Source organism: Aquarana catesbeiana, linkage group LG01 (genome assembly GCF_042186555.1).
Source record: "Aquarana catesbeiana isolate 2022-GZ linkage group LG01, ASM4218655v1, whole genome shotgun sequence".
NCBI classification, from domain to species: Eukaryota; Metazoa; Chordata; class Amphibia; order Anura; family Ranidae; genus Aquarana; species Aquarana catesbeiana.
This window is the reverse complement of record NC_133324.1, coordinates 558643803-558662846: the sequence shown is the minus strand read 5'-3', so window position 1 is coordinate 558662846 and position 19044 is coordinate 558643803. Positions and strand designations below refer to the sequence as shown.

Genomic DNA, 19044 nt, shown 5'->3' with positions numbered 1-19044 from the left:
CGGGTGCCCCCTTAGCAAGCTGCTTGCTGTGGCGGCAATCAACAGAAGGGAGGGGCCAGGCGTTTAGAAGAGGGACCTGAGAAGAGGAGGATCTGGGCTGCTCTGTGCAAATCTACTACAACAGAGCAGGTAAGTATAACATGTTAGTTAATTTTTATAGAAAAAATAAAAAAAAAACACACACACACACACACACACACACACACACACACACGAGACTTTACAATTACTTTAATGAAAGGGATCTAAGTGTGCATGTCTAGCTCGATCCTATCATGAAAGGGACAGGAAGAACACTGAATGAGGATGGGTGGGGTTTTTAATCCTTTTTGTGCATCTTCTTCCCATTTAGGGAGGAGCAATGGCAATGAAGGAAATGGGGCGGGAGGGCATAACCGAGTTAGGCTGGCCATAGACTGTTTGACAGGAAACGGCTGGGATTCAAACCATGTATAAACAGGCCTAAATGTACCAAGTTGTACAACCAGCCTGTCAGACTCACTTGCGATTACCTCTAACGGCTACTATAGCTGCTAGCAATAATACGTTAAGGACTTCCCCTGCCGGGAGCAGACAATTGCTAGGCAGGGGGTATTCTCCTGTCAGCATTGTCTGAAGTGTATATGGGATTTTTAAGACAATACAGATCATTTAAAAAGTTTTTTTTGTACATTCTTATTAAAAGTGTTACTAAACCCAGGACCCTGCATTCACTATATATGGTCTCCCACAGTACACACAACATGGAAAGGCAATTGTTTTAGTAAATATAAACTGCTAAATACCTTTTCTCATCAGCAGTTAGAGCAGTCTTGTGACTTCTATCAGTGTCTGATTGAAGCTTGTAGGAGGAGGAGGAGGAGGAGTTTTCATACTGCACTGGCTGTCCTATCAGGATGCAGAACCCCTAACCCTCTATCTAAATAGTGCTGATTGGCTCTGTGCTGATCACACGCTCTCCCCCAAGAAAAAAACCTCTCTAGCAATACACACCAAACTGAGCATGTGCAGCCCGACTCCTCTCTGTCTTATGCGGACATGTTTTGGGGGCAATGCAAGAAGGGGAGGATCTGTGCATAAAGGATCAAACAGCCTTTTTACCCAATGCAGATGATTAACCCCCGACAGTGAATATAACAAGCATGCTTTACTGCATATGCATATACAGACTGATTTTACAGTTGTGGGTTTAGTAATACTTTAAGCTTTCATTTAAAATCACATTAAAAAGGTATAGCCTTACATCACAAATACAGCAGAAAATCTGATGTCTCTTTCCTTCATAAAAGGCTACACTGTTCACAGGTCACTAGGTGAAAACAGAGGGAAAAAAAAAAGCCTAAAAAAGAAAATAAATGCAGCCACAAGATCCTATTGGTAAGCTACAAAAGATTACATTTTTGGTTTTGGGTTTAATACCACTTTAAATTTAATTGTTAAAATACATTCTGTTTAAACGTAGCGGAACAAATGTTTAAAGTAGAAATACCCGAAAGAAAAAAAAATTACAAAATTGTGATCAGGCAGGCTTTACTGTATATTGTAGAAGAGAGATAGAATGTCTCTTCTCCAGTGAAGAACACTTACCTGCCTATTCGCAATGCTCTGCGGAGTGCACCATGATGACTGCACTCCCGCACAGGCCAATCAAAAACAGCCAAAGACTGGCACTTGGAAGAAGCCAAGAAGGAATCTGTGGGAGGGGCAGGGCAAGCAACATAATGCTCGCCTATGCAAGGATTGCTGAAGTGGGAGTGGGTACAAAATAAAAAATTGGTACTCTTTCTGCCCCCCCCCCCCCAAAAAAAAAAAAAAAAAAAAAACTCTAACTCAGGTACAGAGTACAGGCAGAAGGGAGGAAGCAAACCAGCGGTACTTCACCTATATTGTCATAGTTTCATAGTTAGCCAGGTTGGAAAGAAAAAAAAAAAAAAAAAAGGCACAAGCCCATCTAGTTCAAGCAATAAAATAGGGAAAAAAAAAAATATATATCATACAATCCTATACCGACAGTTGATCCAGAGGAAGGCAAAAACCCCCAGCAAAGCACGATCCAATTTGCTACAGCAGGGGAAAAATTCCTTCCTGATCCCCCGAGAGGCAATCGGATTTTCCCTGGAACAACTTTACCTATAAAATGTTAGTACCCAGTTATATTATGTACATTTAGGAAAGAATCCAGGCCTTTTGTAAAGCAATCTACTGAGCTGGCCAGAACCACCTCTGGAGGGAGTCTATTCCACATTTTCACAGCCCTTACTGTGAAGAAACCTTTCCATATTTGGAGATTAAATCTTTTTTCCTCTAGACGTAAAGAGTGCCCCCTTGTCCTCTGTGATGACCTTAAAGAGAATAACTCAACACCAAGTTCACAATATGGACCACTTATGTATTTACACGTTGATCATATCCCCCCTTAATCTCCTCTTCTCAATAGGATGAACTGCATACTCCAGATGAGGTCTTACTAATGATTTGTACAGGGGCAAATTAGGTTTCTCTCTCCATAGTTCATACCTCTTTTAATACTCACAAGCACAGAATTGGTTATTGGTTATGGGTAAGCACAGAATTACGTGAAACACGTCAACAGCTACTCTGTATCCTTTGTTAGTGTGCGGTCTGTCTTTGATACCTAGTGGAATAAATTATTGAACAGTTCCTTGGTGGTGTGCAGCCATTCATTGTTTTCCTATCCCAGTGTACATGGTGGCAAGCACCTGCATGGGAGGACTGCAGAAGGTTTATTGTCTCACCTGGAGCAGTGTCTCTTTTTCCTGCCTTTAAGGAGCTTTCAATCTAAGATGCACATACATACAGTTGTGCTTTGTTGTAAGTTGTAAGTTTACATACCCTGGCAGATTTTATGATTTCTTGGCCATTTTTCAGAGAATATGGATGATAAAACAAATGCTTTGCTTTCACTCATGGTTAGTGTTTGGCTGAAGCCATTATCAATAAGCTGCGTTTACTCTTTTTAAATCATAAGGACAACAAAAACTACCCAAATGACCCTGATCAAGTTTACATACCCTGTTGATTTTGGCCTGATAACATGCACACAAGTTGACACAAAGAGGCTATTAAAAAGGTAACCACCCTCACCTGGGCTCTGTTTGCTTGTAATTAGTGTGTGCATAAAAGGTTAATGGGTTTCTGGACTCCTGACAGACCCTTGCATCTTTCATCCAGTGCTGCACTGACGTTTCTGGATTCTGAGTCATGGGGAAAGCAAAAAAGAACTATCAAAAAGATCTGCGGGAAAAGGTAGTTAAACTGTATAAAAACAGGAAAGAGATATAAAAAGATATCCAAGGAATGGAGAATGCCAATCAGCAGTGTTCAAACTAATCAAGAAGTGGAAAATGAAGGGTTCTGTTGAAACCAAACCACAGTCAGGTAGACCAACTAAAATTTCATCCACAACTGCCAGGAAAATTGTTCGGAATGCAAAGAAAAACCCACAAATAACTTCAGGTGAAATACAGGACTCTCTGAAAACATGTGGTGTGCCTATTTCAAGATGCACAATAAGGAGGGACTTGAAGAAAGATGGGCTGCATGGTTGAGTCGCCAGAAGAAAGCCATTACTACATAAATGTCACAAATTATCCCACTTACAATACGCCAAACAGCACAGAGACAAGCCTCAAACCTTCTGGCACAAAGTCATTTGGAGTGATGAGACCAAAATTGAGCTTTTAGGCCACAATCATAAACGCTTCATTTGGAGAGGAGTCAACAAGGCCTATGATGAAAAGGTACACCATTCCTACTGTGAAACACGGAGGTGGATTGCTGATGTTTTAGGGATGCGTGAGCTACAAAAGGCACAGGAAATTTGGTCAAAATTGATGGCAAGATGAATGCAGTATATTATCAAAAAATACTGGAGGAGCATTTGCATTCATCAGCCAGGAAGCTGCGCATGGGACATACTTTGACATTCCAACATGACAATGATCCAAAACACAAGGCCAAGTCAAGGCCAAAGTGAAGGTTCTGGAGTGGCCACCTCAGTCTCCTGACCTCAATATCATTGAGCCACTCTGAGGAGATCTCAAACGTGCAGTTCATGCAAGACAGCCCAAGAATTTACAGGAACTGGAGGCTTTTTGCCAAGAGGAATGGGCAGCTTTACCATCTGAGAAGATAAAGAGCCTCATCCACAAATACCACAAAAGACTTCAAGCTTTCATTGATGGTAAAGGGGGCAATACACGGTATTAAGGACTGGGGTATGTAAACTTTTGATCAGGGTCATTTGGGTAGTTTGTGATCATTATGATTTAAAAAGAGTAAACACAGTTGATTGATAATAAATGGCTTCAGTCAAAGACTAACCATTAGTGAAAGAAAAAGGTTTGTGTTATCATTCATAGTCTCTGAAAAATGGCCAAGAAATCATAAATTCTGCCAGGGTATGTAAACTTATGAGCACAACTGTACATACATACATAGCTGAAACAACTAATCGATTATGAAAATAGTTGTCAACTATTTTCATAATCGAATAATTGGCCTGCATACAGAATGCTTACATATCAGGAAATACAGTGAAGCACACATACAGCTCAGTACCCCATCTATACATGTCAGTAAGTGCCCAAGAACTTGCGAATGTGTGAGCAATGCCTCATGGGACATGTAGTCCTAGGCAGGAAGTGAGAGATTCTAAAGGCAGAATTTTTTTACCTTGCTAAAGGGGAGCTCTATACTATACTTTGCAGTTTGCTATTGATCCACTCTGATGGCAGGAGGAGCCAGAACCGTCGGTGGGGGACCCCAGAAGAAGAGAATCAGGGCTGCTCTGTGTAAAACCATTGCGTATTTGGAAAGGGTCAGGGACTTTTTTTCAACGCAAAACGGTGCTTTTTTTTTTTTCTCTTCTTACTTGTTTGGTTCAATAGAGAAGCTGCAGAAAAAGTATGTAGTGCGTTTTTGCAGCAATTTGCGTTTTTTAATCTGCCCAACAATTTGGCCAAAAAAAAAAAAGCGTATTGGTGTGAACCGAGCCTTATGCTTGCCATCGATTTTCAGACGAGAATATTCATCTGAAAAATCTTTGTACATTTACCGAATGAAAGAATGTCATTTAAAAAAAAATTCACTTGCTTTTAACATTCAGTTTTAAAATGAATGTCATTTCTGAATGAAAACCGCATACTGTCTGAAAACTCCATTGACCAATAAGTTTTCTGTTTTGTTCCTTTGAATTTTCCCATCACCGTGGTCGAAAAACAAACATCGATTTGACCCCAGCAATGATTAGAAAATTAAACAAAGGTTCTTAAAATGAATTTTTTTTTTGAAGGAAGACATTGTTTTTGTATGGCCAGCATAAGTGACAGCAGGCGCAGTGAGTTTTTACCAAGCCACCTGAACCTGCCTATGACAAGGGAGTCTGTTATACATATTATATTACAGCTCTGTCTGAAAATCGGCAAAACAGTCTTTTAATTTTTTTTTTTTTTTTTTTTTTTATAAATGTGATCTGAGTCTGATGATCTTTACCAGATTTAACCTCTAATAGTATATACAGTATACCTCTTCTGTCTGTTCTTCTCAGAGTGGATTAGAGATTTTGCTCCCTAACTATATTGTTGGTTAATTATATTTACAGTACCATCGCATATAGATTAAGAATAAATTGTCTTTTTTTAAAAAAAACTTTACATATTAAACGAAATTATACACCACACTTTTTTAAAGGTTATTATCTGATTAATCGAAACAATAAAATCGGCCAACTAATCGATTATAAAAAGAATCATTAGTTGCAGTCCTACATAAATCTACTAGGGCCAATTAAGACATGATCCAGTTGACCTACCAGTGTGTCACTAGAATGTGGGAGGAAACCCAAGCAAGCTCAGGGAGAACATGCAACCTTTTTGCAGGTAGTGTGCTCACCTGATTTTGAACAGAGGACCCCAGTATTCTAAGACATGTGCTAATCACAGTCATTGTGAAGCCCAGTTAAGACCATGTCAGTAACGTAACTGACATAAAAATAAGTAAAACAAAATGCCCCTTTGCAAAGTAAACAAAGCTAGTATTGCTGCTTGTGAACTCAGCAGCAATAAAGAAATGCTGACTAAAGATCGTTCAGGATCGATTTCTTAGTGCCATGATTGTACACCATGGTATCCCCTTGGTGTAAGAAAAATTCTGGTTGGCTGATTAAAAAATACCTTTATTGCAGCATTCTTCATAAAAGAAACTCCACAATACAGAAATGAGGGAACAGTGTAACCAGCTAATATGTTTCACACTAAATCAGCACTTAACCATGGCCCACTAAGTAATTTCGAGCATAGGTATACAGTGTATCCGGAAAGTATTCAAAGCACTCCATTTTTTCCACATTTTGTTATGTTACAGCCTTATTCCAAAATGGATTATTCCATCTATTAAATCTTCTGCTCTTGTTGTTTTAACTTTGGATAGTAAAAATTTTTTTTTTCTGCCAGTAAATACCTTATACAGCCCACTTCCTGTTTGTCTGGTAAAAAGCCTAGGCTTATGACATCATGCACAGCTCTCTCTCTCGAGTCTACCAGGAAGTGTGTGGGGGGGGGGGGGGGGGGGGAGTCATAAGAGGGCCAATGAGAGCTGCAGAGCTGGAGGTGTGTGTGCCTGTGTAAATCCAGGAAGTGAACAGAACATAAAGTGGAGTTCCACCCACTTTTACAACTCTTCAGCATCCCTCACTAAATTGTGCACTGTAAAACGAACTGGATATTTTTTTTCTCAGCACCTACTGTATATCTGCTGTATTCATTTTTCACTTCCTCCTCCCTGGCCGTGGCCCATCGCATCATTTCCTGTTTGCAATGCCTTCTGGGAAGGGGCGGCAACTTCCTCTGACACTGCCGTTGCTATGGAAACCTGACCTGAAACCTATTACACTGCTTGTGCTGCACTGAGCATGTGTGAGATCTGCAAGGATGAGATCCAGGAAGAAATACAGTCTGGCTTCAGATGCCCACACTTAGACCCCTTTGACACTGGGGCGGTTTGCAGGCGGTATTGCGCTAAAAATACCGCCTGCAAACCGCCCCTAAACAGCCTCCGCTGTTTGTTCAGTATGAAAGCCCGAGGGCTTTCACACTGAAGCGGTGCGCTGGCAGGACGGTGAAAAAAGTCCTGCAAACCGCTTCTTTGGAGCGGTGAAGGAGCGGTGTATTCACCGCTCCTAAACCGCTCCTGCCCATTGAAATCAATGGGACAGCGCGGCTATACCGCGGCTATAGCCGCGCTGTACGAGTGAATTTAACCCTTTTTCGGCCGCCAGCGGGGGTTAAAACCGCACCGCTAGTGGCCGAATACAGCTGCAAGAACGACGGTAAAGCAGCGCTAAAAATAGCGCTGTTGTACCGCCGACGCCCCCACCGCCCCAGTGTGAAAGGGGCCTTAAGATGGCCACGGCCTGCTGTAAGTTTATAAAAGAACAAACTACTGCTATAAACTAACAAAACAGACCTTAGTTTACAGACTAACTTTACTAGAATACATTAAGTTTGTGTATTATAGGGGTATTTTTATTTAAAAAGTATAATTTTGGCCGGAACACCACTTTAAGCTGTTCACAGTTAAAATGGCTGCAGCCAAACTCAGTGGAGGGAGATTTCTTCAGAATGTTTGGAAAGTACAGAATCACAGTATATATATAAAAATATGCAAAGTGGTTGGAGGGAAGCTTCAGAATGGCAAAGATGTTTGTATTACAAATTATGTGAGCAGACAGCAGTTCCTCTTTAAATTCATTATTTTCCTCAAAATTCTACAAACAATACCCCATAATGACAATGTGAAAGAAGTTTGCTTTTTATTTTTATTAAATCTGCAAAGATTTAGTACGAAATAAATAACACGTACATAAGTATTCACAGCCTTTGCTCAAAGCTTTTGTTGGAGCGCCTTTGGCACAAATTACAGCCTCAAGTCTGAGTACGCTGCTACAAGCTTGGCACACCTATTTTTGGGCAGTTTTTCCCATTCTTATTTGCGGGAACTCTCAAGCTCCATCAGGTTTGTGCCGATGCGTTGGCGCACAGCCATTTTCAGATCTCTCCAGAGATGTTCAATCGGGTCACTCAATGACATTTACAGAGTTGTCCTGTAGCCACTACTTTGTTATCTTGGCTGTGTGCTTAGGGTCGTTGTCCTGTTGGAAGATGAACCTTCACCCCAGTCTGAGGTCCAGAGCGCTCTGGAGCAGGTTTTTATCAAGGATGTCTCTGTACTTTGCTGCATTCATCTTTCCTCAATCCTGACTAGTCTCTCCGTTTCTGCTGCTGAAAAACATCCCGCTGAAACGTTGGAGTTCTGTCAGAGTGACCATTAGGTTCTTGGTCACCTCCCTGACTAAGGCCCTTTTCCCCTGATTGCTCAGATTTGGCCACTCTAGGAAGATTTCTGGTGGTTACAAACTCTTTTCATTTACGGATGATGGAGGCTACTGTGCTCATTGGGACCTTCAATACGGCAGACATTTTTTCTGTACCCTTCCCTAGATCTGTTCCCGGATTTAATCCTATCCCAGAGGTCTACAGACAATTCCTTGGACTTCACGGCTTGATTTGTGCTCTAACATACACTGTTAACTGAGGAACCATATATACACATTGCCTTGAAAAAGCATTCATACCCCTCGACATTTTTTACATTGTCATGTTACAACCAAAAAAAGGTAAATGTATTTTATTGGGATTTTATGTGATAGACCAACACAAAGTGGCACATAACTGCAAAGTGGAAGAAAAACAAATGGTTTTCAACATTTTTTACAAATAAATATCTGAAAAGTGTGGCGTGCATTTGTATTCAGACCCCTTTACTGATACTCCTAACTAAAATATAGTGGAACTGATTGCCTTCAGAAGTCACCTAATTAGTAAATAGAGTCCACCTGCGTGTAATCTCGGTATAAAATACAGCTGTTCTGTGAAGCCCTTTAGAAGTTTGTTAGTGAACAAACAGCATCATGAAGGCCAAGGAACACACCAGACAGGTTAGGGATAAAGTTGTGGAGAAGTTTAAAGCAGGGTTAGAACCATCTGGTCCCTCCCGATATCTGGTCCAGATTGTAGGCGATTAGAGATACTGCTTGCAATTGCCGGAGTATTGATAAGCCTTGTTTTAAAGCTCGTTTGTGAGTAGATTTCTTGTTATAGTTTATGAATAAATTCTATCATTGGTAATGCACAAGGTCGGTGCGCCATCCTGTTTGTATGTTTCCGTCCACCTAAACTGACAGGTCGGGCAAGGAGAACATTAGGAGCTGCAGAGATCCACAACTCAGGTGGGAGAATCTGTCCACAGGACACCTATTATGCCCTGTACACACGGTCGGATTTTCCGATGGAAAATGTGTGATAGGACCTTGTTGTCGGAAATTCTGACCGTGTGTGGGCTCCATCACACATTTTCCATCGGATTTTCCGACACACAAAGTTTGAGAGCAGGATATAAAATTTTCCGACAACAAAATCCGTTGTCAGAAATTCCGATCGTGTGTACACAAATCCGACGGACAAAGTGCCACGCATGCTCAGAATAAATAAAGAGATGAAAGCTATTGGCTACTGCCCCGTTTATAGTCCCGACGTACGTGTTTTACGTCACCGCGTTTAGAACGATCGGATTTTCCAACAACTTTGTGTGACCGTGTGCATGCAAGACAAGTTTGAGCCAACATCCGTCGGAAAAAATCCTAGGATTTTGTTGTCGGAATGTCCTAACAAAGTCCGACCGTGTGTACGAGGCATTAGTTGTGCACTCCATAAATCTGGCCTTTATGGAATAGTGGCAAGAAGAAAGCCATGTTTGAAAGAAAGCCATAAAAACTCCTGTTTGCGAGAAGCCACAGCAAACGTGGAAAAAGGTGCTCTGGTCAGATGAGACCAAAATTAAAATTTTTTGGCCTAAAAGCAAACCGCTAGGTGTGGCAGAACACTGCACATCACCCTGAACACACCATCCCCACCGTGAAACATGGTGGTGGCAGCATCATGTTGTGGGGATGATTTTCTTCAGCAGGGACAGGGAAGCTGGTCAGAGTTGATGGGAAAATGAATGGAGCCAAATACAGAGCAATCTTAGAAGAAAACCGGTTATAGTCTGCAAAAGACTTGAGACTGGAACGGAGGTTCACCTTCCAGCAGGACAACAACCCAAAACATACAGCCAGAGCTACAATGGAATGGTTTAGATCAAAACATATTCATGTGTTAGAATGGCCCAGTCACACTCCAGACCTATATCCAATTGAGAATCTGTGGCAAGACTTGAAAATTGCTGTTCACAGACACTCTCCTTCCAATCTGACAGAGCTTGATCTATTTTGCAAAGAATGGGCAAAAATGTTACTCTCTAGATGTGCAAAGCTGGTAGAGACATCCCCAAAAAGACTTGCAGTTGTAATTACAACGAAAGGTGGTTCTACAAAGTATTGATTTGGGGGGGGCTTTTCACATATTTATTTGTAAAAAATGTTGAAAACCGTTTATCATTTTCCTTCCACTTCACAATTATGTGCCACTTTGTGTTGGTCTATCACATAAAATTAATTTACGTTTTTGGTTGCAACATAACCAAATGTGGAAAATTTCAAGGGGTATGAATACTTTTTCAAGGCACTGTAGACAGGTGTGTGCCTTTCCAAATCATGTCCAAGCAACTGAATTTACCACAGGTGGGCTACAATCAAGTTGTAGAAACATCTCAAGGATGATCAGTGTTAACAGGATGCACTGGAGCTCAATTTTTAAACCCCTTTCACACTTGGGCATTTTTCAGGCGCTTTAGTGTAAAAAAAAAAAAAAACGCACCTGTAAAGCGCCTGAAATAAGCCTCATCTGCAATCCCAATGTGAAAGCCCGAGTGCTTTCACACTGGGGCGTTTTTCAGGCACTTTAGCGTTAAAAAAAAGCGCCTGTAAGACGCTTCATCTGCAATCCCAATGTGAAAGCCCGAGTGCTTTCACACTGGGGCACTGCGCTGGCAGGGCGTCAAAAAAAAGTCCTGCAAGCAGCTTCGTTGCAGCGCTTTAGGAGCGGTGAATACACTGCTCCTAAAGCGCCCCTTCCCATTGAAATCAATGGAAAGGGCCTGCAAAGCGGCCCTTTATTCAGCCACTAGCGGGGGTTAAACGCGCCCCGCTAGCGCTCAAAAAACGCTGGTAAAGCGCTGCTAGTTTAAGCGGCACTTTACCAGCGTTTTTCGGGTACTAGCAGTGTGAAAGGGCTCTTAAAGCACTCGGGCTTTCACATTGGCATTGCAGATGAGGCTTCTTTCAAGTGCTTTACAAGCACTTTTTTTAACGCTAAAGCGCATGAAAAACGCCCCAGTGTGAAAGGGGTCTGAGTGGCATGGCAGAGGCTGGGAATACTTATGTACATGTGATTTTTTCGTTTTATACTTTTAATAAATTTGCAAAGATTTCAAACAAACTTCTTTCACGTTGTCATTATGGGGTATTGTTTGTAGAAGTTTGAGAAAATAATGAATTGAATCCATTTTGGAATAAGGCTGTAACAAAACAAAATGTGGAAAAAGTGAAACACTGTGTATACAGTACACAACCTCTGATTTAAAGGAATCATCTCTAAAAAAAAAAAAAAAAATGATTAACTATGCCTTCAAAATCCAAGCTGAAGAAATAACAGGCTTCTGACAAAACAGACCCTGTGGGAAGGACATGAGATTTTTACCTTCAAAGAGAGGAGAAGGTATTTTAATAGTTTAGTGTTCTGGACAAAGTGCTGCAAAACAAATAGACATTGCCTACAGGGCTTTACATTATGAATAATGAACGAGTAGGACTGTGCTTAGGACCACAAGGTAAGAGGAAGAGCGCTCACATTCTGGCGCAGCTGTGCATGGTGGCCAATCAGCTTCTAACCTCAGCTGGAGGAAGAGGAAACCTCAGAGCCCATTCACAAAGGGGCAACACGACTTCCAGCGCAACTTTGGGAGGCAACTTGGACACAACTTGAGTATGAATCACTGCGCGACTTGGGGCGACTTCAGCGTGACTTACAACACAACTTGAAGTCACCTCCAGGACAGGGAGCTGAACATACCAGGCTCTTAAGTCTGGTATGAATGTTAAGGGGAATCCCCTACGCCAAAAAAAACGGCGTGGGGGTCCCCCCAAAATCCATACCAGACCCTTATCCGAGCATGCAGCCCGGCCGTTTAGGAACGGGGGTGGGGACGAGCGAGTGCCCCCCCCTCCTGCACCGCATGCCCTCAACATGGGGGGGTGGGTTCTTTGGGGGAAGGGAGGAGCCCTGCGGCCCCCCCCACCCCAAAGCACCAACGGCCACGGTTGTCGGGGGCTAGGGGGCTTATCGGAATCCGGGAGCCCCCAGATCCCAGTCCCCCACGCTCTTTTGCTAGCGGTGGCCCAGGCTTCGTCGTCGTCTTCCCTCTTCTCTCCTTTAGATGTTGACACAACTGTAATGCCATGTATGCGGTGTGCAACAACTTATATAGGCATGGGGCCTGGTCACCGGGTGATGTCACCCGGTGACCCTGCCCCTTATGACGTCACAGTCCTGGGGCATGATGGGACTGTGATGTCATAAGGGGCGGAGTCACATCACCCGGTGACGCCCCATGTCTATATAAGTCGCTGCGCACCACGTACATGGCATTACAGCGGGAGAGAGCGCTGTGTCAACATCTAAAGAAGAGAAGAGGGAAGAAGACGATGGAGAAGACCGGGCCACCGCTAGCAAAAGATTGTAACGCTTATGATGAGCCTCAAGGTGGCCATGCACTATACAATTTGAATGTATAATCTCTGTACAATCTCCTTTAGGTTGACCAAAACTATGTAATATGTGGACACACCTATCTATCCAGTCACTCCATATCCAGTCAGGTAGACCCTTGTGCTGCATAGTTGATGGTAGATCTAGAGCAGGGGTCTCAAACTGGCAGCCCTTCAGCTGTTACAAAACTACAGGTTCCATCATGCCTCCTCCTGTGGGAGTCATGCTTGTAACTGTCAGCCTTGCAATGCCTCATGGGACTTGTAGTTTCACAACAGCTGGAGGGCTGTTAGTTTGAGACCCCTGATCTAGAGGATATTGTATAATCCGATTGTATAGTACATGGTGTGATGCACAATCAACTTTAGATCGACCGAAGCAATGTAATTTGAGCAATTGCATCCCTAATCTATCAATTATTTTATCCCCAGTCAGGCAGGCCCTTGCACTAACTTTATGTTGGGAATATCCAACAGAGATTGTACAATCAGGTTGTAATGTAATTGGTGATTCTTGCGGCTGCACTGACAGGTCTATTTGAATAGTGGCAGCCACCCAGCCTTATAAAGTATTGACAGGCAGACAGCAGCTGGTGCTGTTGGCATGTAGCCGCACACCAAGTGGTTACCTTTGGTTAGGAATGGGTGCCCAAGCGTAGATGCAGTCAGAAATCCAGTGTATGTGCATATATGTATGTGTGAAGAGGGCCTTATTGTGCTGTTAGCTTTGTGAATTGTGCTTTATGTCTCCTGAAGTATGCCCCCACTCCTCAACAACTACTATAGCAACTTTGCAGTCTCTGGCCATCCCTTGTAGCAAGCAGGTAGTCTCTGACTGTATCATATTGCTTGTCTGCAGGTTTACAACACCTTTCTGAAGTTTTATATTCACTAAATATTATATGTGGCCCTTGGATGATACAGGGACCACACCCAAAGCCCCCTTTATCAAGAAAGGTGATTACCACTGCTCTAGGATGTCATTTTCCTCTATAAACATTTTCATAGTAAACTTGTGTGCAGGGCGACTTATTGCATCTATTCGAATGGATGACATTGTAGAGCAGATCTAAAATGCCAACGTTGCTCTGATTGTGTGAATGACTTGCTAAACTTTGGACTTGCTGCTTAGTTTTATTGAGGAGGATATCAGGTGCTGTGTTATACATTTCCTAGTCATTACCACTGGTATGCAGATCAGTACTTTTGTTTCTCTTTTATGCTTAGAATATATTGTGTAGCTGCTAGAACACAGACAATGGCAATGGTGCAAAAAGGTCCACCAAAAAATGTTTAGGAAATCCAGATTTTCAGTTACAAAACATTTTTTAGGGTCTGGTAGACCTTTGAGAGCCCATTCACACAGGGGCAACTTTGGATCTGACTTAAAGTCTCCCCAAGTCGCCTCAAGTCGCGATACATGAAAAAAATCAATGTAAGTGAATGGATCAGTCTTAATGCACACTACTGCAGTCGCTCCGACTTCAGAAAAGGTTCCTGCACTACTTCAATCCAACTTCTAGGCAACTTGTACCCATTGATTTCAATGGAAGTCGCCTATAAGTCGGATGCCCGTTCATAGTGGGGCAACTTTACAGGAAGAAGAAAAGGATTTACCCAGGAAGAGCGACCGCGATATGCCAGCTGGCTTGCTCATCGGGAAAGGAAAAATGTGTTTTTTCCTTTCCCAATGAGCGACAAGCAATACTGACATGTGTTTGGTATGAATCATGAGGGGGAACTCCACGCCAAATTTTTAATAAAAAACCGGCATGGGTTCCCCCCCAAGAGCATACCAGGCCCTTATGTCTGGTATGGATTTTAAGGGGAACCCCCTATGACGAAAAAAAAAAAAACAAGTTACAATCTGACCTTACAATTTTTGTACAATTAACTTTACAGCTATCAAAACTATGTATCATGTGGACTTACCTAAACTATCCAATCATTCTGTATACAATCAGGCAGACCCTTACATTACATAGCTGTTGACAGATCTAATGGAGGCTTTGCAATCAGACTGTAACATGTGTTGTGAGCATAAAGCAGAACAATATTCACCTCAGCTCCAGCGATGTGGCACCCCTGAGCTCCCCGCTTGGCCACAGACATCTTCCGGCGGCTGGCTTCTGGGGCTTGATTGACAGCCTCTGTCATTGGCTGGGCAGGGATGACGTCACGCACACACGTGCGCAGGAGTCCATTCAGATTCAGCATTGCCAGATTTGTACAGTGAGTTGCGTGTGGGTGGCTCACAGTACAAAGGCGGACAGGCAGGCAAGTAACTTTAAACAAAGTATGTCTCTTCTGCATTAAAAAGCCTGTCTGACAATTTTTATTCAGTAGCCTAAAGTTCCACTGGAACACAGGAAAAGAAGGAAACATTTTCTGGTGACTACTATCTAAGGCTCATCATATACAGTACAATCAACTCTACATTTAAAGTGATATTAAAAAGGCAAGCGATTTTTTTTTTTTAAATAACAAACATGTTGGGCTACTTTCACACTGAGGCGTGCGGGCGCTGGCGGTACAGCGGCGCTAAATATAGCGCCGCTTTACCATCGCTTCAGTGGTGCTAGCAGGGTGGTTTTAACCCCCCGCTAGCAGCCAAAAAGGGGTTAAAACGCACCGCTTTGCAAGCGGGTTTGGAGCGCTCTCCCAGTGTTTTTAATCGGAAGTGGCGCTTTAGGAGCGGTAAATACACCACTCCTACAGCGCTCCAAAGATGTGGCTTGCAGGACTTTTTAGACCGCCCTGCAAGCGCACCGCTCCAGTGTGAAAGCCCTCGGGGCTTTCACATTGGATTGCACTGAGCGGCTCTTTCAGGGCACTTTGCAGGCACTATTTTTAGCACTTTAGCGCCTGCAAAGCGCCTCAGTGTGAAAGAAGCCTAAGGGCTCTTTCACACGGGGCGGATCAGTGATGATCAGTGATGATCCGCCCCGTGAACACCCGCTTGCTCAGCGGGGATCACTCCGCCGATCCCCACTGAGCAGAAAGATGACAGGTCCATCGCTGCACACTGTGCAGCGACGGACCTGTCAGAGCGCCGCTCTCCCCTATGGGGGGATCGGATGATGACGGACCTTAGTGTCCGTCGTCACCCGATCCGATAACGGATGGAAAAGTAGGTTTTTCCTCCGTTACACTTTTCGGATCGGAGCGGGTCGGATGTCAGCAGACATGTCACCGCTGACATCCGACGCTCCATAGGGATACATGTATGTCCGTTTTTCATCCGAAAACGGAAGGATGAAAAACGGACATACGGATCCCTCGTGTGAAAGAGCCCTTATAGCAGGGTGGTTTTAACCCCCCGCTAGCAGCCAAAAAGGGGTTAAAACGCACCGCTTTGCAAGCGGGTTTGGAGCGCTCTCCCAGTGTTTTTAATCGGAAGTGGCGCTTTAGGAGCGGTAAATACACCACTCCTACAGCGCTCCAAAGATGTGGCTTGCAGGACTTTTTAGACCGCCCTGCAAGCGCACCGCTCCAGTGTGAAAGCCCTCGGGGCTTTCACATTGGATTGCACTGAGCGGCTCTTTCAGGGCACTTTGCAGGCACTATTTTTAGCACTTTAGCGCCTGCAAAGCGCCTCAGTGTGAAAGAAGCCTAAGGGCTCTTTCACACGGGGCGGATCAGTGATGATCAGTGATGATCCGCCCCGTGAACACCCGCTTGCTCAGCGGGGATCACTCCGCCGATCCCCACTGAGCAGAAAGATGACAGGTCCATCGCTGCACACTGTGCAGCGACGGACCTGTCAGAGCGCCGCTCTCCCCTATGGGGGGATCGGATGATGACGGACCTTAGTGTCCGTCGTCACCCGATCCGATAACGGATGGAAAAGTAGGTTTTTCCTCCGTTACACTTTTCGGATCGGAGCGGGTCGGATGTCAGCAGACATGTCACCGCTGACATCCGACGCTCCATAGGGATACATGTATGTCCGTTTTTCATCCGAAAACGGAAGGATGAAAAACGGACATACGGATCCCTCGTGTGAAAGAGCCCTTATACTTACCTGCTCTATGCAGCGGTATTGCACAGAGCAGCCCCAATTCTCGTCTTCGCGGGTTCCTCGCCCCTCCCGAGCATGTCCATTTACACACATAGCCCTGGCCCGTCCCCTCTCTCTTCTCATGGCTGTGACTGACAACAGCAGGAGCCAATGGCCAACGGTGACCTGAGCCTAAAGGTGTATCTGCCATCTGAGACACTAATGTCCCCCAAAAAAATAAAATAAACAAACACCTAAAATGGGGTATAACTCATTACCGCTATTTAAAATGAAAGAAAAAAAAAAAACGTTTTGACTTTGGATATACTTTAAAGCCCCATTCACACCTCTGTGCCATGAAACTAGGTGGGTTTTTTTTTTTGCCTGACACACGCAGGACAGCCCAATCATTGGAATGGGATGCCCTGCATGTGCCAAAGAAGCTCCTGCACCTTCTTTGAACTTTGTTCGTTTGGGGGGGGGGGCACCCCCATTAACAATTAATGGCACCACAAATGCAACACATGTTCACGCAAGGTGCAGATGTGAAAGGAGCCTTAAGGGTTCCTGCAAACAGATATGTTTAATGCCTAACATAAATGTCCTGCTACTTTCCTGGGGAGACACATGTGCCCTGTACAACTGGCCATAGACGTGAATAGCTCTATGCAGCATTACTCTTGTAAACACTGAAGTTTTTTCTCATTGGGGTTTACCTGCGCATGCACACCTGATGCATCTCCCAAATGTAGAAGTATCGCATTCAGGAAATATATTGGATGCAAAGACAAGAATAGCGCTGCATACAGATATTCACTTGTATGGAAGGCTGCGTACAGCAGCATGTGTGCGGGGAAATTTGCGCTAGTTCATAAAAAAACCTCTCCGTATGTAGAAACCCTTTAAGAAACGCTGTGACTTGAAAAGAAACCCTGAAAAGGATGCTCCATCTGTCACACGCAGACATGGGGGGGGGGGGGCTCAGTAGGGTACCAGGCGTTGGGTCATTTGACACTCCAGGAAGTGTCAGATTCAGCAGCAAGGAACCCACTAACATGGGTACTCAACTTGTGTCCCTTCGGCTGTGGAACTACAAGTCCCATCATGCCTCTGCCTTTGGGAGTCATGCTTGTAACCGCAATGCCTCATGGGACTTGTAGTTCCACAACAGCTGGAGGGTCACAGGTTGTGTACCCATGCACTAAGGCATATAGTAGGTTTTTTTTTTTTTTTTTTGCAAAACAATTTTTTTTTTTTTTTAAGAATTCTTCTTCAAGCAACAGAATCCCTTTAGCGTCTGGTTGTATGTGAAGGTGCCTGCCTTAGCTCCCCAGCAGCCTGAACACGTAGCCTCCTGCCCTGACTTTCCTGAGTGTGCGGCTGGCTGGCCCCAGCACTGCCTCCCCTGTCAGTCCCACCAGTTGCTCCCCGCCTCTCACCTATGGTGGAGATGAAGGTAGAGTTGAAGGCATCCTCTGAGAATCTGAACAGCACGCACGTCTTCCCGACCCCCGAGTCCCCGATCAGAAGCAGTTTGAACAAATAGTCGTAAGTCTTCGCCATATTAAAAACTACTATACAGGAAATACCAGCGCTCGGATCCTATTGGCCGGCGGGCTTATCAATCTAGCGCGGCGAAAGACGCGACTGGTTACTGTCCCTCTGACGTCACTCTGGCCCAGCCCATCTCCGGGGACCCCCGGGGCCGATCCCAGCATAAAGTTTATCTGGCTAAGCGGACGAGTCAAACTGAGAAGAGCGAGCTGATTGGCTGCGCGCACGTCAGAGCGGCAGCTTGTGATTGGCTGGTGGGGAGGATGAAGTTTCTGTAATGTCATGGGGTTATCGTTTAAAGGCGCAGTCCCTTGGTGAGAGCTTATGTTACACTGGGAGAAGATTTCAATTATCTGTACAGCTTGCAGGAGGATGCACAGAACCAAGCACGCTCCCTCGTCTCATTTTATCCTTCTTTATAGAGAACTTTATTCAACTTCCAGCATTTACCATGAAGCACAACATGCATATTGTCTGCAGCAAGGAATGGGAGTGGCTACACTGCGCTAAATTTTGGGCGTGGCTCAACATAGTATTAAACCCTCTGCGATTTTTATCATAACCATCTCCTGCTCGCCGTATAGTAAAATGGCTATTAAAAAGATTGGAGGTGTAATTATAATAACTCATCTGCTAGGGTCAGCCAGCATCCCAAATTTCAATGCAGGCAAAGTTTTCCCCAGAGAGGGTGGGACTTTAAAGGCAT

General features: G+C 44.0%; 1 protein-coding gene across 1 annotated transcript in view; it reads right to left on the bottom strand.

Moving 5' to 3' along the window:
• Positions 1-18522, bottom strand: part of RAB8A (RAB8A, member RAS oncogene family) — a 95396-nt gene extending 76874 nt beyond the window's left edge. The window contains exon 1 of the mRNA XM_073596236.1: positions 18224-18522. Within this exon, the coding sequence (XP_073452337.1) occupies positions 18224-18347 (124 nt within the window). The 5' untranslated portion in view covers positions 18348-18522. The remainder of the gene's footprint in view (positions 1-18223) is intronic.
• Between the last annotated feature and the right edge of the window lie 522 nt (positions 18523-19044).